Raw genomic sequence first — 22,278 nt, forward strand, 5'->3', positions numbered from 1 at the left:
TCGGCTTGTCCGATCATGTATGATTTTTTTAACGCAGCGCTTCAGGGTGTGTAACTTTGAGTAGATAATGAAATAATCGCTGTCAGCAGGTACTGAGTGTGTCAATTCAAAGTCACAGCAGGGTGTGATCAGTGCAAATCTTCAATGCCAAAAAGGTCTATATTTTATGAACCACACCTGCCCAGTCTTTAATCATCACCTTCACTTAGTTTTCACGTTAAACGCACGGGTCACTCCCAGTCCAAGATTTGAAGTGTTGTTTTCTGCTGTGGCGTGGCATGGCATTTTACAGAAAGCGGTCAGCATAATGAAAATGCTCTTTATCATTATGGTCTCTGTGTTTATGTGTGTGCGCAAGTGTTTACAGGGTGAGCAAGTGTGAAATTGTCTTCAGCACATGCTTTATTGTGTTCCATGGCAGGGGCAGTGGAAGCAGCGGTCGACAGGCTGCAGTTACGCCTTTTCCTCCAGACTCTTTCCCTGTTCCTTCCACAGCTGTTGCAGCGGTTCAACCCTTTTCCGACCTATGGCTCGTACACACAGAGAAATACTCGGTGCTTGTTATGTTTGCAAATGCATAAAGAAAGCAAATCACATTGCATTAAAAAGAAAAAGCAATCGCCTCATAAAACCCTGGCATTTGTAAAGACCTAACACTGAAAGATGTTAGGTTAGAATGACAATATTTACAAACTATTCAAAAAGTGGCACTCAGATCAAGCGGGCAATGTGGCTTGAAATAAGTCTGTGCATGGTTTCCGCAATGATTCTACGACTGTGTGCGTCACATAAACAGGATATCTAGAGAGGAAAAGCTCAGGGTGGGAAAAGACAGAGGTGGGCTAGGATTAGAAGCACTGAAACAAATGCATGAACAAATAATTGTACAATTGAGAGGAACTACTGAATCACCACACTGAAGAAAAACAAACATCCAACTCCAAATGAGAAGATAACTGCAGACTAAACTACTTTACCAATGAAACACTGCTGGGAGCTGCAAACTGTGATGTTGAGATAAGAACATAATCACTGAAAACCAGCCTTCTGCCATAACGTCTTATTATTATTATGCAGCTTATCTTCTCAAACTTGGTCTAATCCGTTATTGTGGCACAGTGTGCAGTTACATAACTTGGAACAGCATCAATAAGATGGAGGAGTTCTCACACATACTGGAAGACCATCATATGATGGGCACAGCAGACTATAAACACACAATGAAGTGCAAACAGGTGCAACAAGTCCAGCTGGAAAACAGTGGGCTTCCTCTTAAGCTGCTTAAATGAAGTCAGAAAGTTTCAATCTTTTGGTTTTTAGGGCGAACAGTGGCGTATTGTGCCAAAGCATGTCGAGAGGCTGATTTCTACTCTCGGGCGGTGACCCTCTTTCCAGACAAAGTGTTTCCCCTCACCATCACTGATTCACAAGGTAGCGCCTATTACACAACCGACGGGTTGAACGGGGTTAGAACAGGGGAGGTGAATTACTGATGGATGATCCATTTTTCTGGATAAAAGATTTTAACAAAGTGGATGACTTTTGCGTGAGAACGGAGCTCAGCACACGTCCTATTTGCTCGAGGCTGGCTACAAGTCAATTATGCTGTAACTGCCAGTGAAGAGGAAAACCCATTGGAAAGGTCCAGAGGAACTGAGAGAGACAAACAAGGTTATTATAGTTAGCGAAAACTAAGAAACTACAAGTAGATTTTAACTGAATTTAGTTTAAAATGTAAATAAAAAGTAGACGTCTGAAAAGAAAAAATGAATGAACATCCTTATTGAGACTCTGGATGTCTTTAAGTCGACTGCTTTCAAAAGGTTTTGTGTTTTTATTGTACTGATTTTCCTAAACCTTGCCTCTGACACATGCCCTGCATACAATAATGATTAAAAAGACTAAAACTAACATAGAAATGAATAAAAGCTGAACTAAAACCAAACACTTTCAAAGAATAAAAACCAAAATACAAAACTATCATAAGTCTGGAGAGAAACCAACTGCCAGGTCGACCCACCACGTAGCCGGATTATCGCTTTATTTGGTGGAAAAATTGAAGATTTATGAGTAACTTAATCTTCCAACTTGTGACACTGTTAGGGACTGTACACTCAGTAATTATACGATTAGACTCTGACAGCTTATTTGTGTGTTTTTTTTTTTTTGTTGGATCTAAGTTTCCATTTGCTCTTAAACAAACAAAGGGATAGGCCGTGACAAGTGTTTCCAGTAGAAATGAGGAAAGAAGTCGAGAAAGAGTAAAGGGTGTGTTTGCAGTTTTGCGCAGCAGAGATTCCTTCTCGGTCATTAATTGCGAGAAATAAACAAACAAAAACTAATTAAAGAGCATAAAACAAAACAATAAAACATAAGAAGTGGATGTAATTGACTCACAAACTCTTAACAAGCTCATAAAAGTCGAGTGCATAAAACAGTGCAGAGCACCGTCTCCAACTGTCTGGTCTAAAGCTGCTACACTGGTTACTAAATGATAGATGGAATAAAAATATCAGGAAACCAGCTGTACAAAACAACCCCATGTGTACAGGAGAGCCTTTCAGATAGTCCAGGACCGCAGCTAGCCAGGGGGAGTCTCCTCTAATCCTTCCCCACCCCAGACATCTCGTCTCTGGGATTGCATGCCACTCAGTGCACCCTCAGGTGGATCTAAATTAGATCTGGCAAAGCCTGGATCAGTCGAGTATTCCATCAGAAGAGACTTTTCATAGTAGCTAAACCCTGGAAAAGTCACATATTCACTCACTAGCCATTTTAAAATATTGTTATCATTATTATTTGCTCTACAAAATGCAGGAGAGGTGCAAGTTGTGTAGAGAAATGAGAATCTGCATTAGCATGGCTGCTGTTGTCAGTGTTAGAGATTCCCAGAGGGGGACTAAAAACAGGGCTGAAGAAGGTTGTCTGTCAGCCAGTGTTATTGATAGAATAGACTGACAGCTGCTGTCATGAAAAGAGCCGCTGTGTTCTCCGTGCTGTCACTCTGCTCCTCACAGAGAAAAGGGGAAGGAGGGACACGGGGAAAGATGAGCTGGCAGCGTGAAACGAGAGCGGTCAGAGAGTCAGAGGGACAACAGGTGATGACTGCAGAGATTTACGGGAGGCATCAGGCAGGTCCCGACACCTTCACAGCGAGCACCGGCTCTAACCTGTCCCATTTCTGCTCTCTGGATGCAGACACAGACAGGGTTAACTTCTAAAATCACTATATAAAAGTACTTATAAGTGTTAGCGTGTGACTTTGTGCTCTTTTTTTTCCCTCTAACCACAAAGAGACACATCTGAGAGATGCCTGTTTGCAGTTTTCCACACGTGCTAACTAACTTTGGATCTAAAAATGAGAAAGCGATGAGTATTAAACCTAACTTGAAACAGAAACAAACAGGCCACAGCAGTGGATTTTTGTGCATTCTTGTTTTGTTGAGACACAGCTTCAAACCGCAAGATGTATGCCTGTAAAACATCAGTCTGCACCAAAAAGTGCCTTAACTAAAGGCTGTGAACATGAATCAAACTACCACTAACTGATGATTAACCATACAGACAGCTTGAAGTCCTATATCTGCCTGCCTATCTGCTAAGGTTTGCAGTTTTTCTAAGCACATTTCATTTCTTTGGAAATTCGACTCTGACAAAACAGGGAATAAGAATGAGTCACTTCAAAATAAACCTTTACATATGTGAAAGCGATTGAACTTTATTTTACTGTGCCAGCGTGTCAGTCACAGCAGGTATGCTTGTAGTAACACAGCAAAGTTGTGGCTCAGGAAATGCTTTTGTTCTGTGTCTTTCTTCTGTCTGTCTTACAGATAGAAAGATGATAGTGACAAATATGTCTAGTGCCTCAGGCCATCTAACCAGGAAAAGATTATACTCAAGCACAATTTGTGCTTGGCTTCCTCTTTGCCATTGAGAAAATCGTATTCTGTTTTACTATTACACTCTTTGGCCTCTCTGGGAAGGGCTATGTTAGGCACTGGAGAGGAAAGTTTGTCCGTTAGTCGAACCTGGTTACAGCAGAAACAGTGTGGTTTTTGTCCTGAACCAGCTTTTGATCCCTTCAAGGATATTTGAGGATGTGTGGGAGTTTGTCCAACCCCTCTGCATGTGGTTTGTGGACTTGGAGAAGGCATTCAATCGCATCCCTCTGAGATACCTTTGGGATGCACTTTAGGATTATGTGGTGCTCGCCATTGCTACAAGCCATCTGTCTCTGTGCAACCGCTGCAGGAGCCTGGTTTTCATTGCTGGCAATAAGTTTGCGTGTTGGTCACATTTGTCACAGATTCTGTTGATGGTTTCTGCGGACAGAATTTCTACGTGTAGAGATATGGTGAGGAGTTCAGTAGAGCCGCTACTCCTCTAAATCAAAAGGAGTTAAGCTGTTTCGAACATCTGGCAAGTATGACTCCTGGTCGCTTCCTGGGTGAGGTGTTTCAGCCATGTCCCACTAGAAGGAGGCCCCAGGGCAGGACACATTGGAGAGATTACATCTCTCTGCTGGTCTGGGTACACCTCGATGGTCCCCTGGATAAGCTAGAGGAGATGACAAGGGAGAGAGAAGTCTGGGTGTTTTGCTTAACTGCTGTCCATGAGCCAGCTGGATAAACAGAAGAAGATGGATGGATGGATGGATGTTTTCTTATTAGCAATCTTGTGAAGCCATTTGGTTTTTCCCTGATATTTGTGTTCTGTGTGAATTCAGGACTTCTGTCTGGATCTCTTTCCTTTCTTGCTCGTTGTAGTTTGTAATCAAAGGCAAGTTTAGCAGATGCAGATGGGACATTTATTTGCCTAGATGCAGATGATTGGTTTTTTGGGGGGGGTTTTTTTGCAGCTTGCTCATTATAGTCAGAATGTTCCTCATAAAATGTAATCATCTTAAAGTAAAATTCAACTTCTTTGTGAACTAACACTTATCGTCAGTGTAAATAGAATATATGAGTTTTGAATTACAATGCCTCAACAACGCTCTTCTTCTTTCAGCTGCTCCCTTTAGGGTTCCCCACAACTGATCCTCTGCATCAGTCTCATCCTATCCCCAGCATTCTCCTTTGACATACCAGCCCTCTGCATACGCTCCTTCACTACATCCATGAATCCTCTCTATATTCTTCGCCTTTTCCTCCTGCCTGGTGCCATCCTTTGTTCACTTTAACCACAATCTCACCTCTGCAAATCCCAACTGTCTCAACTTCGTCTCTCTACTCTATCTTTGCCATCTCAACCATATAAGCCAGCTCTCCTTCCACTTACCAGCCATGTCCCCTGTATTTAAAGTCCCTAGTCTAACCTCTACACACCTGTCTTCATTTTTCATTTTATGGCAAACACCATTCCTCCTGATTTATCCAGGATTGGGACTGACATTAGCCGTATACTTGCTTGCAGCTCCCCTGTGGCTGGGTTAGTGCCTCAACAAGGTTACAGCCATAAAAATCAAAAGGATCCATTAATGTGAAACTGTAGACAGGTTCTGAAATACTTGATGTTCAGAATTGGAAAGAGCAGAGGAATGTGAAAATTACTAATTACAGAACAACATGTGTAGAGTGAGCTCATGTTCTGCAGACCCAGGATTTCATAGTGCTCTTTTTTATATGGTATCAATAATAATGCTCCTCTGTTTTAAAGGGAGAAGAGCTAAAAAAGCTTGTTTCGGTTTGTGGATGAGATGAAAGGCTCCACAATTCCTCTGATCTTGAACTGGATAAGTGTTTATCAAATGGATGCAAAGCTAAAGTAGTGGTGACCAAGAATAAAAATATAGAGTGGAAATGAGCATAATACGTACCCGTTTAGGTACGAATGACTGAATGCAACAAAAATATTCAACAAATAAACAAATAACCCCCGAGTAAAGCATTCCAAAACACTGCTAATAATGTGGGTCATCAGCTTGCACTGGATCTTATCCGAAAATAAATGGGCTGAAATAATTTAGGCCACTCATTTGGTGGCAGAATTTTCTGGGCTGGTATTTTAGCAGCACAACGGACTCCAAATATCTCCCAGCTTTGCTGTGATTTTGATATCGCCATATCCAAATTGACGTGTGATCGGACCCCTTGCTCTCGGACGCTTCCTAAAATAGCTTGTGTGAAAGCAGGGTCTGTTGTGCGGAGCTGTCACTGACCCTTTCGGCAGGGGAAGATGCGTTCACACTGACTGCCTTCCTTGTGACCGTAGCCTGCACAAAGATAAAGCATGTCACATTCAATCGCCATAGACACACGGTACCCATGACATCATCCTGTGCACAAGAGGCCGACGAAGCGGTGTGAAGAGTGAGAGCAAAGCAGAGGAACGTGAAGAAGAGCACACAAACCAGGCGCCCTGTGCATGCTTTGAGCACACAGAGCAAAACCAACATGGGCAGTGATGTCAGCTGCTTTCCCATAGAGAGGCTATGGGAAAAAACTGGGGTGCAGCCCCCCTTTTTAACATCTTCTAGCATAAATGGCATATTAATCCCTCACATTTAATTGGAAAAGGTAACATTAAATATGTCACTCAAAGAGTTGTTGTACATAACCACTTAGTTTGAATACAAAACAGTCACTAAATTCTGATGCTGGTTGATGTAAAGCTTTAAAACCATAGAAAGGATTCTTGCAGTTTTGTGAAAAAAGGAAGAACATCTTAGTAGTACATTACATCACATTTCCAACTACAGACACATGTTGCAGAAATAAAAAGATCTAATGCACAGTGTCTTAGGCCAGTCTGCAAGGCTCCGGATCTGAATCTAAGAAATGGGTTTACAAAGGTTGCCCTCTGTTGGTGATTATGAATCCTGCAGAATAGTTGCACCAAAAAGCTGCATACCGTGCAGCTTGTACACCCAAGCTGACTGCCTGTGCTGACAAAGGTTTTTGAAAACCAATTTCTATCTTAATTAATTCAGAATTTATGCTAAAGCTACACCTATTGTGTTGGGGAGTCATGCAGGTATTGAAATTAGAAATAGATGGAACGAAAAACAACAAAAAACCCTGTACACCCCCACCCCTCTTTGTCCCACAATGAAACAATCCCAAACATTAAAGAAATTATATGGCTTAACATTGTCCCTAACAAATATCTGGAATATGTGGAAATTATTTTCCATTCCTTAAATTTTTCTACACTTTCAGCTGATCTGCTCATTAAAGTATGCACAGTTGTAAAGTGTAAAGTATTTTCCCCCCTTCCTGATTCCTTAGGTTTTTGCATATTTCTCACAATCACATGTTTCAGATCATCAAACAAATTTTAATATCAGGCAAAGATAACCTGGGTAAATAGAAAGAAAGAAATTTATTAGGGGAAAAGTTATCTACCTTCCTCCCCATGATGAACTAACTGTGATTAACCACGTTTATCAAAAATAGTAAGGTCAGTTTCTCCTGCCACACCCAGGCCTGATTAATGGCCTGTCGAACCAAGAACTCACTTAATAGAACCTATCGGAGAAGTGAAGTTTGCTAAAAGATCTCAAAAAGTAACGCATCATGGAACGATCTAAAGAAACTCGAGAACAGATAAGGAACAGTCACTGACATTTATCAGTCTGGAAAGGTTTGGAAAGCGATTTCTAAGGTAATGAGACTCCAGTGACTCACAGTGAGAGCCATTATCCACAAATAGAGAAAAAAATGGAACAGAGGTGAACCTTTGCAGGAGTTGCCGGCCTACCAAAATTACTCCAAGAGAGCAACGATGACTCAGCCAGGACGTCACAAAAAACCCCAAATCAACATTAAAGAACCGCTTCACACGTCTCAGTTAAGGTCAGAGTTTATGATTAAAAAATAAGAAAGAGAGCTGGGAGAGTTCAAGGAGAAAACCATCGCTGACCAAAAAGAACACAAAGACTCGTCTAACAAAACATCTTGATCATATATTTAGGAATTTAAGGAAAATAGTCTTTGGACTGACAAGACAAAAGCTGAACATTTGGGAACGTTTGAGTCCCGTTATATCTAGCATAAAACTAACACAGTATTTGGTCAAATGGAGCATCATACCAGCAGTCAAATACTGTGGTGGTAGTGTGATGGTCTGAGGCTGCTTTGCTGCTCCAGGACAGGGACGACTTACCGTAATTGATGGAACTTTGAATTCTGCTCTCTACCAGAAAATCCTGAAGGAAAATGTCTGGCTAGCACTTCATGTCCTGAAGCCCAAGCCTGTTTGGATTATGAGTGGGACAATGATACAAAACACACCAAGTCCACTTCTAAATGACTTAAAAAATAAGAAAAACAAAAACAGAAGCAAAATAAAGATATTTTAGTGGCTTAGTCAAAGTCTGGATTAAAAACAGGTTTCGAGGGCATTTACTTTTTCACAAATTGGGATTTATTTACTAAAATAAATCATAATTTATCTCATTAATCTGTGTCTAATATTAAGCTTTGCTTGATGATCTGAATGATCTGTGACAACTTGTTCACAGTACTGTATAATTGCATAATGTAATTCTTGAATTGTATTTTAGGTAACATCACTACCACTTCAGTTTTTGCGCCTCTTTTATCTACATAGCACAGCCGCGTAGATCTTCAGCTGTACATTGCGTAATTTAAACAGAATCCACCCACTGTTATATAATGTCAGTGTCTCACATTATTCTCCTTCCGTGTTACCGCCAATCTGCACGCCAGACTCGTGCGGCTGTGGTAACACGTTACAATCCATAGATGATCTGCCTCGTGAATCTTACAACCGGTTCTCTGCTGGCTTTTTCCATTTGCACTCCGTCTCACTGCACCAATGTGTTCTTCCGCGCAGCATCGTTCCTAATGTGTTTTTTAAACTTTAGTAAACAAAGAAATAACACGCGATAAATGAAGAAAAATGTAATCACAAATCTTCTGAAATATTTTTATATCGCTAAGTGCGATATTTATTACAGTTTTACACACGTGTCTCGGTAACGGCGGTGAACGGATCTAGTTTATCTCAAAAACGAGTTCCACCCATCTCGCCATTTTATGATTCACTGCTGCTTTGTTGGGAAGGGGAAGCTAGCAAGAGCCATTTAACAAACAGCACGTAACATGTTAGCTTAAAAACGACCTCTTAACAGCAAGACAATTGATTGGGTATTAGCCAGCTGATACTAACCACTGCGAGATCTACATTTGTCGCTTTAGGGGGGGGAAAAAAAAAAACATACGTTAGGACATTAGTTTAGCTAAATCTGCATAGCTATTCGGGCAGCGTGTTTGCTGCTTGTCGCAATTTTTTTTTCTCTGAAATTGTTATCTGCTAGAGGACACATTGACGACCACCGTGCAAGACTCGAAGACCGAGGAGATGGCGAGCTCAGTGGGAAACGTGGCCGACAGCACAGGTTTGCTGTTTTTATGCAAGTAATTCTACACAGAAGGCAACAAGGCAAGCTTCAAAGACGGTGTCCTTGTGTAGGTTTTTCCCCCTTAGATGCGATCGAGCTAGTATCTAACAAATAGACCTTAAAAAAAAAAAGAAAATCGGTAAACCATTTTAGCCACGTTTTTATTAAATTTGTCTTTTGTCCAACGTGGAAGAACATGTTAGTAATAGCAACGCGGGCTCAAATTTCTACCTCGCATCGCGACAATAAAAGCGCTAAAGCTAACGTTAGCGTAATTTAGCGGTTAGCACAGGTTTGCGTCGAAGTAGCCGTAAATTGTCTGCTAGTCACACTTTAATGCAGACGAATCAGCGTTCCACGAAGGTGCTTTAGCGGTTTGCTCGGGGTGCACCATTTTTGTTTCATGTTTAAGGGTCGCTGTAAAAGCTAAGTTAGCACAAAGGGGCTTGATGATGTCTTTGAAATTTGTAATCTGGGGGCCTTGCTACTGAAGTTGGCCCCGCATGCCTCACCGCTTAGCACAGATAGCCTTTAGGCTAATGGTAGCATTTATCCCAAAGGTTATCGGCGATACTGATACCAGAATGTTCTGAACCCCGGCATTTACGCGCATTGTGACTGGTGATTTAAGCAATTTAAGCTATACTCTTTCCACAAGTAATGTTACGTAAGTGTCATGAACGCTTGAGCAAACCGGATCTACTGCATTATTAGCCCTGCAATAAAAGTTTAACTGTATGCTGTGGCTTTGTTTTCTCTGCCCCACCTTGGAGTAACTATTTCGTTTTGTTGGAGCAGAGCGTTTTGATGTGTTCACTACCACTGTGAAGTGGTAGTTATAAAACCATAGTTGTATGTAAAACTATTACACAAGGCCAAAAAAAATTAGAAATTGTATTAGAATAAGTTACAATAAAGTAATCTGGTGTTTTGTTGTTGTTGTTTTTTTAAAAGTACATATTTGATATGTGAAATTACTAAACATCCAAAATGTGTTATGGAGGGTTTTTGCCAGAACTTTTCACACCTGTTTCATCCATCTGCCTGCCTGTTTTCCCATCACACATTATTTTCCTCCATTTTTTTTATTTGTTAGACTTTATTGTGAGTCCTACAAACACAATAAAATGTAAAATCCCCAAATGTGTATCATGACCCCCCCCCCCCCCCCCCCCAACCCCAACCTTGTTTTATGTTGAGTTCAAATTGTTAGTCACTCTTCTTAAATAAAAGCATTTGTCTTTTTTTCCTCTAAAAAAAAAAAAAAAATTCTGTTATCATTTGTCTGATTTTAATTTTTTCCATCACCTCTAACGTGTCGTTTTCCCCCTCCTTGGCTTATGTTGGTGCTCCAGAACCAACAAAACGTATGCTTTCCTTCCAAGGGTTGGCTGAGCTGGCGCACCGGGAGTATCAGTCAGGGGATTTTGAGGCAGCTGAGCGCCACTGCATGCAGCTGTGGAGGCAGGAGCCTGATAACACAGGCGTGCTGTTGCTCCTGTCCTCCATCCACTTCCAGTGCCGAAGACTCGACAGGTGAGGTGTTGGGGGGGTGGAAAAGCACACTGGGCATGTGAGCAGTAGCAGAGAAAAATGGGTCGTCTTGGCTTTGAGTGCACACACTGGGGAGTCCTGTGGAGCAGCTGGGCTGTCTTGTGCAAATCCTGTTATGTGGTTTAACTTGGGTTTTGTGCATTTCTGGTGGTGGGAGTGTAACCTTTCTTTTCAGGTGCTTGGGTCTTTCAAGTAACATGATCTAAATGCTTTTTCACTCATTTCAAATCCTTAAATGTGGACAATGCCAGTAGCATTACAGTCTTGTAATGCTGTTGAATTTGGTATTTAACCATAATATAAATGCTAAACTTAACTTGCATGCTTTTGTTGTTGACCCCAAAAACTGTTGGTTAGTAAAAATGTTCCATGACGGCTCACGGGATCAGATTGAACATGGTGATCTTCTTCGCAGTATTTTCATCATAACTTATGTTGGGCTGTACTGCCTGCACGAGAATTAGTTTGCATAGTAGACATTTGAATAAAGAGTTTTGCTCAGGTGCTGTGGCCCATGTTAATGTGTCTTGATATTTGGGATTTTCATCATATTTGACAATGCATCTTAAACTAATTTTCTGTTCTTTAACATCTTGGGCCTTGCTGTTGTTTCTACACAGCAGTTTGAACCAACTGTGTCAGCTCTGGAGTGTAACCGTTTGTGCATAATCTTTCCTTGCAGGTCCGCTCACTTCAGTACCTTGGCCATCAAGCAGAACCCAATGTTGGCTGAGGCCTACTCCAACCTGGGGAATGTGTACAAGGAGCGTGGGCAGCTGCAGGAGGCAATAGAGCATTATCGCCATGCTCTGAGACTCAAGCCAGATTTTATCGATGGGTACATCAACTTGGCTGCAGCTCTGGTGGCCGCAGGAGATATGGAGGGAGCCGTGCAGGCTTATGTCTCCGCATTACAATACAACCCAGTGAGTTAATTTATTTTTTCTAAATTATATGTGCCAATGCCCTATACATGTATTTAGTTAGAATGGCCACAAATCGGCTGTTTATTGAAATAGTAATTTATTTTTTTTTATCTCCACAGGATCTATATTGTGTGCGCAGTGACTTGGGGAATTTGCTTAAAGCCCTCGGGCGTTTGGAAGAGGCCAAGGTATGTTACAGCGCGTTGGCGTATATTTAGATGTGGTGTTTGTATTTTTGTTGTAGATCTTTTTTCTTTCTTTCTTTTTTCCTCCTTGTCCATCAATTTTGTTTTTAGTGTCACTCACTAAGACCATAGATGTTTGTCTTTTCTACTCTTTGACATTTTTAAAGCATTCTTACTATTCAACCCACTTGCTTATGTGAAGGACAGAAAATGGAAGCATCTCCTCATTTTTCAGAGTTGCAGTGAGCTTCTTATCCCTTTATTTTTAACCTTTTTTGAAGTACTGGAATGGGTCAACACCCATATGAGGAAATCAGGTTTTCTGAATTTCTTTAAAAAAGAACAATACACATATTGTATTTTGTTTTTTGTTTTTTAGACAGCTTACATTTATTTTGTTTTTTTTTAGTATACACATTACATTCGTCTCTACCCTATATCACTTTTAGTCCCAATGTCCTTTGCTTTACACAGACCTCTTATCGGAGATCAGTCCCTTTCCCTTTCAGGAAGAAAGGCTGGAATTTCAAAATTCACACAGCTGAACTAACCTCGGCCCATGCATTTCCATAAAGTTGACTTTGGAGGAAAAACGCTGGCTCGGTCTTTGAAGAAATTATGAACTGATGAGAAGTTAGTTTATCTTTGCAGTGCAAAAGATAAGATGGTTTCTAACCTAACTACTATACTCCTGTATTGTTTATTTTTTATTTCTTTCAAGTGCCCTTATGACAGGTTCTTCTCAGTTTGCTGTCAGTTTGGGGGTGCTACACTTCAATTTGTCACTTTTAAATGTGTCTCTATATTCTTGGGGGGGTTACCTGAATTGGGTTAAATTTGCGATATGGAGTTGTCCCGCTGGTTACAGGCCATCTTATTTCGTGCTAGAGGGGGGTAAAGGAGTGGGGAGGAGCATCAGGGAGTCACAAGCTCCCCAGCTCTGTCGCTCCGCCCCCCGCGCGCTTGCTGAGGATTGGTGGAGTGGGCGCGCTCAAAGCTGTCTTCCTGACCCTTCAGTTTGATTTAATCGGTGCTTGAGCACATTCCCAACAGTGCTTTTCCGCACATATACATCAATTTTTGGATCCACTTGATGGATTTTATCCAGCTGGTTATCTCTTCAGATATCCACTGCTTTTGAATTGTTAACTGAACATATGGATTTAAGAGCAGTCATTCTTACATGCCTTAAAGTGGCACAAATGGTGTCAGGCAGACAGCTTATCATCTGTACTCCACCGCCTGCGTCAGATGCTGGGTTAGAAAGACAGAAGCACGCGCAACAGCGATGACCTCTTTATTTCAGAGCTGTGGAGGCTTCTAGATACAAATAATTAAACCACAGACTTTTCTCCATTGGCCAGGACTCAAGAAAGCAGGCCAGGATAAAGAAATCAAAGTTCTATAAATATTTCATGAAAATGCAAAAGAAAAGAAAAGAAAAGCCATGATTAATACTTCTTCCCTTTTTCTTCAAATATGTAATATTATTCCCAAAGAAATGGGATCAGTTCATTTGGGCAAGATCAAGCCAGTAACTGCCCTCCTGTTCTGTGATTGTAAAAACTGAATTGGGAATTAACTGGAAGCCTGACTTTCCCTGGTACTGCACAGATCAAAGCCTTTCTTCCCTCCCAGTTACCCCTAAAGCATTCCTTTTGTTTTCTTTGAAATGAAACATTCATTTGCATGAATGAAAACTAAGACTAGTATTATAGTTTTTGTTTGTTTATTTGGACGAAAGTGCTTTTTTTAAAAAAAAAAAAAAATTTATTTCCATATTTTAAAAAAAGAATGTATTGTTTGAGAACTTTTACTAACGATCTTGTTTTCTGATTTTGTCTCTTTTGGTTTTTCCACAACTGATATTGTTATTTAGAAGGTTTCAGGTGGGTGACACTATTCCTGCGTAGGTGCCTGGCGGAAAGGAACACTAGGGCAGCCTCAGTCCTCTCCTCTTCTTCCAGCCAGCTGCGGCCACCACTCTGACAAAGTCCAAAAATATGGTAACGGGTTTGTAACTGCCAACAAAAGAAAAACCACCTTACTTCATGCTTGAGCTCCTCTGTCTTGTGGCTTCCTTTTGAAGAGCAAAAGAAAAAAGTAAAAAAAAAAAAAAGACAGTAGTAGTAGTAATAATAATAGTAAGAAGAACATTACAGTAAGCATTTCTTAAAATATGCTATACTAATTACCCAATTTTATATTATGTAAAAAAAACAAACAAACTTGGTTTTGGAAGCATTAATCATGAAAAACAAGTAAGAACCCTCTAACTCTTACATTTTGGTTATTTTTTTCCTGTTTTGTTTTGATTTCCCTTCTTTATTTGGAGTTGCAGCGTTCTGATGATCATGCAGATAGTGCGCTGTGAGTCTGCAGTAACGCAGGGGCTGCGCAGCGATATCTTCCAAGCAACCAAAAAGGCGGAAAGCGCAAGCGTGCGGCTCCCCATACCCTTCATTCCCTTTGGCCTGTTAGTTGTGGACCTCCCCCCGCTTGCAACCAGCCTGGTTGCCAAGTGCCCCTAAATTTCAAGTGTAATTGGCTTATGACAAAACCAAAGACAACGTTTTGTGACAAATGGCAGTGTAATTGTCTTAGCATTTAACCACTGCCTAATCTCTGTATTCAGAGACATTTTGTGGGTGCTGAGTGTGTGCCAGTCTGGTGTTGCAAGTGTTCAGTCAGGGGTTGTTGGTCTGCAGCTGTTTCACGTGGCCATTCAGCAAGCGTAGCGGCGAAATAAGAACCTTTGCCAGGAGCAAGGTCATGCAAAGAGCATAATATGGTGCACAGGCGTGGTGCCAGTGGTGACCCACGCAGCGCGCTTGCGTTTCTTGCGCATGCATTACAGGGACTTTCACCTGCACATACTGCCCAGCATCCCAGGTTGTGAGATGCCTTGCTAACATCAAATAGAGATTTAATGCAGTTCGTTTGTTGTTACTTTGAATTTTAACTGATTGTTGTTATTAGGGTGGGCAGGCAGCAGATTTTACTGGGTCTAGCAACCACTACATTTGGTAAGGATGTGGTCATAACTGGAGGATGAGGGCCTATGTGTGGGTGTCGGTCGGATCCGCGCAGCGTAGGAAAAAGCATTGCAGCTTTGCGCGGCAGACTTGTGCGCAGGCGAGCCCATGCTGTAGACTCACTTTTTGCCATCATGGAGAATGGTCACTAATTTTGCTTTCTCTTGCTTTTTGTTTTCTCTTGCTTTTATTCTCAATCTTTTTTTTTGTTTATCAAACCCTTTCCCCCCTTCTATGCACTATACCTCTCCCATTCTACCTCTTCTCCTTTCCTGTGGTTATTTTAAACCTATTGAAGGCTTGTTACCTGAAAGCCATTGAGACTCAGCCCAACTTTGCCGTGGCTTGGAGCAACTTGGGCTGTGTGTTCAATGCCCAGGGAGAGATATGGCTGGCCATACACCATTTTGAAAAGGTCAGTTGCATAGTTTTTTTTTTTGTAATATTTATCAAACTATATTATGAGACACCTTAACAGTATAAAATATAGTCTTTTTCCTTGGTTTTTAGGCAGTGACACTGGATCCAAATTTCCTTGATGCATACATCAATTTAGGCAATGTTTTGAAGGAGGCCCGCATCTTTGACAGGTGAGTCTAAATCATGACAGATTTTTCTCTGTCAACGCACCACCCTACCACATTCCTCGATACCTCGTTTAATTAAGTCAGACAATGTTCATTTCAGCACATCCTTGTCTTTGCTGTTCATAGAACTGTTTTTTTGCTTTTGTTTTGTTTTCTTGTTTTTATTCCATTGACTGGGCAGGGCAGATTTGCTGTGCTTACTGCTGTCACAGCAGTAATGCATCTGCTTGTGGGTTTTTGTTTTTAGGTTGTAGCATACATTTCATTTTAAATGTTTGCAGAATATTCATAACTTTTGTCTACTTCTTCCAGAGCTGTGGCTGGATACCTGAGAGCCCTGAGTCTGAGCCCCAATCACGCTGTTGTCCATGGAAATCTGGCCTGTGTCTACTACGAGCAGGGCCTCATTGACCTGGCTATTGACACCTACCGCCGTGCTATTGAATTGCAGCCCCACTTTCCTGATGCCTACTGCAATTTGGCAAACGCTCTAAAGGAGAAAGGAAATGTAATGTGTTTTTTGTCTTGAATCTTGAGTACCTCTGATGTCATTAAACACTTACTGAGTTTTTAAAATGCTATTTTCCCTAACAGGTGTCTGAAGCCGAAGAGTGCTACAACACAGCTTTGCGTTTGTGTCCAACTCATGCCGACTCCCTTAACAACTTGGCCAATATCAAGCGTGAGCAGGGCTACATCGAGGAGGCAGTTCAGCTCTACAGAAAAGCCTTAGAGGTGGGTTTAACATTGTCAAGATAAACAGATTTGAAATTCACTTTTACAGTAAAAATGATCATGTGATGATACTTAATCAAACTTTATTCATCAGGTGTTCCCAGAGTTTGCAGCAGCTCACTCTAACTTGGCCAGTGTGTTGCAGCAGCAGGGAAAACTGCAGGAAGCCCTCATGCACTACAAAGAGGCAATCAGGTTTGTAAATGAATGCTGGAGACAACTGTGGACTTTGGAGTTTATGCCTGAAATGAGCTTTCTTTTTCTTTGTTGGGCTCATGTTTAATCACTCCAGTAACTTTTCTAAGTGAGAATGGCAGTCTTAGTAAATCAGTAACATGTCTGAACCAACTTTAAATGGATGTTTGATTTGTAGCATTCCTAAAAGTCCTGTTGGCAACATTTAGCGAAAAAGCTGCTATCTTAATAACTGCTGCTAAATAACTCAAAGTTTGTACATGGAAATAGAGCAGTAAGTATACTGTGAAGCCACCTGACTGTTGCCAGATATGAGTGAAAAACTAAATCCGTTAATTTCTCTCCTGTGAAACTCCTATGACTGTTTACTTTTGTGTAAAAAGACCTGACAGCTGAGTAATTTTGTTATGTGGTCTGTTTGAATTTTAGAATCAGCCCCACTTTTGCTGATGCCTACTCAAACATGGGGAATACACTAAAAGAAATGCAAGATGTTCAGGGAGCTCTGCAGTGTTACACCCGTGCCATCCAGATCAACCCCGCTTTTGCTGATGCTCACAGCAATTTGGCCTCAATCCATAAGGTAGGAATATTTCTTAATTTTACTGTTCATATTCTCTCTCTCTAGATGATGGATAGATGGATATAGCACTTCACTATTAGATTATCCACCTCCAGGTTGCTTGTGATGCTGCTTTTCACATTAAATTTAAAGATATATTTTCACAGACACCTAATTAAAAATTGAGCAATGGATACTTGAGTTGGCACCCATTTGTTAGTTTAGTGTGCCTTTTGGAGTTTTAATTTTTGTGTTGTTTGTATTTATTTTTTTTAGGATTCTGGAAACATCCCAGAGGCTATTGCATCTTATCGCACAGCCTTGAAACTGAAGCCTGACTTCCCTGATGCTTACTGCAACTTGGCACACTGCCTACAGGTGTTCATCTGCTGTTATACTGCACTTTTCCAATTTTATCTATTTTTTTTACTTCTGCTGTTATCAGAACAAATTTTCTGACAGCTTTTTGTTTTGTTTTTGGGTTTTTTTGCCCACCACTTTTTCAGATTGTGTGTGACTGGACAGATTATGATGAGCGGATGAAAAAGCTTGTGAGCATTGTGGCAGACCAACTGGAGAAGAACCGCTTGCCCTCAGTGCACCCACACCACAGCATGCTGTATCCGCTCTCTCACAACTTCCGCAAGGCCATTGCTGAGCGCCATGGAAACCTTTGCCTGGACAAGGTAGACAAAATGATCAAAGCAAGTAAACCTTTAATATATATTTTGGGAGGGTGGAAGGTGGCTGGTGATGGAAGTGCCTGCAGGGTACGGGGAAGGTAAGGGGTACTGGGTATAAAGAAGTAGAGAAGCTGGTGGTGAGTGGGTCGCTTGGAGTGATGAAGGTATTGGGGGGTAAGAAATGATTTTCGGGCAAACAAATTTTTTTGTTGTCAGTCAAACGTCTGCCATGTAGACTTTACTGTCCTACTGTACACGTATTCTTATGACATTGCTTACTCCACAGATTAATGCACTGCACAAACCGGCTTACGAGCATCCTAAGGATCTGAAAGCTAGCGGTGGACGTCTGCGCATTGGATATGTAAGCTCTGACTTTGGCAACCATCCAACCTCCCACCTGATGCAGTCCATTCCTGGAATGCACAATCCTGAAAAATTTGAGGTAATTTCAACTCAGAATTGTTTTTTATGATTTTAAAAAAATGGTGCTTATTACACTCTGCAATGTATTGACACAGGGTTGACTAAAGTCTTCATTTTGTTTTCCTTACCCCAAAGGTGTTCTGCTACGCACTCAGCCCTGATGATAGTACCAATTTCCGTGTGAAAGTGGTCGCTGAAGCTCATCATTTCACGGACCTCTCACAGGTAACTCGTAACATGTTGTTTCCTCAACAGTATCTTTCTATTTATAACACATCAACCTTGAGCATTTCTGTTTGTAACTTGGAAGGCATTTCAACCATTGTACTGTCAGATGCAATGTCAGGAACTCTAGCCATTTACACAAACTGTAACTTTTGTCTCCAGATACCTTGCAATGGCAAGGCAGCTGATCGTATTCACCAGGATGGAATCCACATTCTAGTGAATATGAATGGATACACCAAGGGAGCGAGAAATGAGCTCTTTGCCCTCCGCCCTGCCCCTATTCAGGTAAGCCTTACATGTAAATTGTTAGCCTGTCCAGGGGATAGCCATATTTATAAGCATGTGCAATATACTGACAGTGAAAACGCACAGCTAACAATTTATACCTATTCAATAGGCTATGTGGCTAGGTTACCCTGGAACCAGTGGAGCTCCCTTCATGGACTACATCATCACAGACAAGGAGACATCACCTACGGAAGTGGCTGAGCAGTACTCGGAGAAACTTGCCTACATGCCCAATACCTTCTTCATTGGAGACCATGCCAACATGTTCCCTCACCTCAAGGTTTGTCCAGCCTTACAATGCTGCAGATTGATTCTGTGAGCTGTCTTGTTTTCCTAAAATTTTACTTTCACTGTTGTAACTTTATTTCTGACCAACAGAAAAAGGCAGTGATTGATTTCAAGTCTAACGGGCACATCTTTGACAACCGCATCGTTCTTAATGGTATTGATCTGAAGGCCTTCTTGGACAGCCTGCCAGATGTCAAAGTGATAAAGGTCAGTAAGGAAAAATATCCAGAACCTTTATTAAAACAGACGTTTAATCGAAACAATAATTCTGATTGTTGATGAAAACTTTTCTTTTCCTTTTTTTTTTTTTTTTTTTTTAAATCACCAGATGAAGTGTGACAACAACCAGGAATCTACTGGTGACACAAATGGAGCCCTGTCCATGCCTGTAATTCCCATGAACACAGCAGCTGAAGCAATCATCAACATGATCAATCAAGGCCAAATCCAGGTCACAATCAATGGCTTCACTGTCAGCAATGGCCTAGCCACCACACAGGTAAGAGTCACTTTTAGACGTACACTCTTGGCCTCTTCTGCTTCATGTAAACTGTCTGGACACCCTGGTCACTTTCCCATATATTGTCACATGCTGCTTCTTTTTACAGAAGTATTATAGTCAGTGTTCCCTCATTTAAGATCTTCAACACTTTAAAACAAATGTAAGCCTTAAGGCCACTCCACGAACAGCAATATTTTCATTCCTCATGTTTAGATCAGTAACAAAGCTGCGACTGGGGAGGAGGTGCCACGCACGATCGTTGTGACAACCCGTTCTCAGTATGGTCTCCCAGAGGACTCCATTGTCTACTGCAACTTCAACCAGCTCTACAAGATTGATCCACCCACTCTCCAGATGTGGGTCAATGTAAGTTTGGACTGTCCTTATTACAAAATGGACTTGAATTCCTTTAACTAAGAAATTCTTCTTAGTATTAAAGGGTGTTTTTTTTTTTTAAAAAAAAAAAAAAAAATTTTTTTTTTTTTTAAATCTCTTAACATTTGTCTTGTTGCAGATCCTAAAGCGCGTGCCCAACAGCGTATTGTGGCTTCTTCGCTTCCCTGCAGTTGGCGAGCCCAACATCCAGCAATATGCTCAGAACATGGGTCTGCCAGGCTCTCGGATCATTTTCTCTCCTGTGGCCCCCAAGGAGGAGCATGTGAGAAGGGGCCAGCTTGCTGATGTGTGCCTAGACACTCCTCTGTGCAACGGTCATACCACAGGCATGGATGTTCTCTGGGCTGGAACACCCATGGTCACCATGCCTGGTGAGCAGAGTTTTCAGGGATAGGCTTGGCTACCAATTGTTGCCATAGTACAAGTTGAAGAATTAACAGATTTTAAAAAATATAAAGACATGAGCGTGAGAAGGAAAAATGTTAATTGAAACCTGTTTTCTTTTAAAATATTGATACCACTGTAGGTGAGACTCTTGCATCCCGTGTGGCTGCCTCACAACTCAACTGTCTGGGCTGCCCTGATCTAATAGCTCAAAGCCGCCAGGACTATGAGGACGTAGCAGTCAAACTGGGCTCCGACATGGAATAGTAAGTATATGTATATCCTAAACACTACTTTTTTTTTCTTTTTTCTTTTTCTTAAAACATCCTTTGTCACCTGCCAACTCTGATTACTCGCTCTCCTCCTATAGCCTGAAGATGGTCCGAGCGCGTGTTTGGAAGCAGAGAATCTGCAGCCCTCTTTTCAACACCAAGCAGTACACAATGGACCTGGAGAGGCTCTATCTGCAGATGTGGGAGCACCACAGTAATGGCAACAAGCCAGATCACTTGGTCAAACACCAGGCAGTAGAGGCTAGTGAAAATGCTTGAACTGGAAGCATACAGAATTCTTTTCCCCAGCCATTTTAAACCCCCATCAGCACCATAGTTTGAATGGTCCGTTTCCACTCCAGCCCCTTCTTGTCGAACTTTTGTCTGTATCGCTCTCCTTTGCTATTAATGGGACTCTTGTTTTCAAGGAGCCTACACGTTCACATTTGTCACCCATTTACACTGATCGTTGCCTCTCACATCTGCATCTACTGAGCCAGATTGATCCTGAGACATTCAGGCAACTCTTCTGAGACTCTTGTCCTAAAACACAGTATAGGTATTTGGTGAGCATGAAAGGATTGTGAATGCCTGGCTTCCCTTCTTTTTTTTTTTTTTTTTTTTCCCCCTTTCCTTTTTGGTACTTGGATGGATCGATGGATTTACTTTCTTCTGTCATTGTGCATATGGGACTAAGTGCAGCTTGTGGAGAGAATTTCCAGCCGTCATTACTTGTTGATCTATTTATAAATGGATTAAGAGTGTTGTATGTTTTTTTTTAAAAATGACATTGTTGCACCAAGAAAATTGTACCTGACATGTTTCATCAGCTTTAACATGCAATTATAAAATATAAATTGCAACTCCTCTTTAGTTTGTTTTTAAGCTCCTCTCACATACCTGCAGAAGTAGGTGTTCTAAGTTTCTGAAAATATGACAAAATGAAAACTTCCAAATGCCAACTTCATTAAGCAAGGACTGTTTATTACAAGGACTATTTATTATCAGGACTATTATCAGTTCTTTACTTGTTCATAAGACTGGACAAATCTAGATAAAGCAACTCCTGTTAAGTCAGCGGGGAAGACCTAAATGTAATTTTAGATTACATACCTTATACATTTTATTTTATTTTTTTTAAATCGCACAAACCTGAAGCAGGCTGGTAAGTATTTCTAAGCCAATTTTCTTTGTTTTAATTGTCTGTTTACCTGTATGCTGTCAATGATGCCATGAGGCCCTATATATAATAAATATTGAGATGGCAATCACTTTGTATGGTGTTTTGTACTCGATGGTAAAGCCGGTGAAAAACTGAAACCCTACCCCTTTGTTTCTTAAATCCTCATCAGTGTGCGGTCAGCAGCACCTTGTTAAACATGGCAGATTTATGTACTTGTATTCAGCTGTGCCTTTCTGGGTCCATTGAAGTCGGCTGAGGAAAATAAACTAATTTCCTGTGCCGAAATCTTTCAAATAATATTGGCATTTATGGAAGTGTAAAAAAAAGTCCTGCATTCACAAGCATACCAGTCCCAAAACCAGGTGGAAGAGGAAATCGAGTTGTTAAAAACCAAATGGCTGACAATTTATTAATTTTTTTCCATGTTTTTATTTGAACAATAGTGGTAAATTGTTTTTCCTCTGGATATTTATGTTACAAGCACT

The 22,278-nt window shown here is 41.1% G+C and overlaps 1 protein-coding gene across 5 annotated transcripts; it reads left to right on the top strand.

Annotated features, from left to right (window-relative positions):
* Window positions 1–9,014: 9,014 nt before the first annotated feature.
* On the top strand, window positions 9,015–21,881 carry ogt.1 (O-linked N-acetylglucosamine (GlcNAc) transferase, tandem duplicate 1). 5 transcript variants are annotated; one of them, XM_005467883.4, is made up of 22 exons: window positions 9,015–9,361; window positions 10,720–10,900; window positions 11,601–11,844; window positions 11,964–12,032; window positions 15,363–15,479; window positions 15,575–15,654; window positions 15,964–16,159; window positions 16,246–16,386; window positions 16,481–16,581; window positions 17,011–17,164; window positions 17,420–17,521; window positions 17,650–17,829; window positions 18,113–18,271; window positions 18,388–18,477; window positions 18,640–18,765; window positions 18,878–19,048; window positions 19,147–19,263; window positions 19,385–19,555; window positions 19,772–19,924; window positions 20,073–20,325; window positions 20,469–20,604; window positions 20,709–21,881. In XM_005467883.4, exons 1-22 carry the CDS (start codon window positions 9,325–9,327, stop codon window positions 20,887–20,889), a joined length of 3,159 nt encoding a protein of 1,052 aa, XP_005467940.1. In that variant the 5' UTR covers window positions 9,015–9,324; the 3' UTR covers window positions 20,890–21,881. The 5 variants fall into 5 exon arrangements, with proteins under 5 accessions (XP_005467940.1, XP_003445936.1, XP_013127170.1 ...); XM_003445888.5 differs by having other exon boundaries at window positions 20,481–20,604; XM_013271716.3 differs by having other exon boundaries at window positions 10,750–10,900.
* The last annotated feature ends 397 nt before the right edge of the window (window positions 21,882–22,278 follow it).

This window comes from Oreochromis niloticus, linkage group LG2 (genome assembly GCF_001858045.2).
Source record: "Oreochromis niloticus isolate F11D_XX linkage group LG2, O_niloticus_UMD_NMBU, whole genome shotgun sequence".
Taxonomy (NCBI): domain Eukaryota; kingdom Metazoa; phylum Chordata; class Actinopteri; order Cichliformes; family Cichlidae; genus Oreochromis; species Oreochromis niloticus.

Coding starts and splice junctions, on each gene's coding strand:
- ogt.1 (XM_005467883.4), top strand. CDS start 9,325: ATGGCGAGCTCAGTGGGAAACGTGGCCGACAGCACAG. Junction 15,480..15,574: donor CCATACACCATTTTGAAAAG/GTCAGTTGCATA, acceptor CTTGGTTTTTAG/GCAGTGACACTGGATCCAAA. Junction 18,272..18,387: donor ACAATCCTGAAAAATTTGAG/GTAATTTCAACT, acceptor CTTACCCCAAAG/GTGTTCTGCTACGCACTCAG.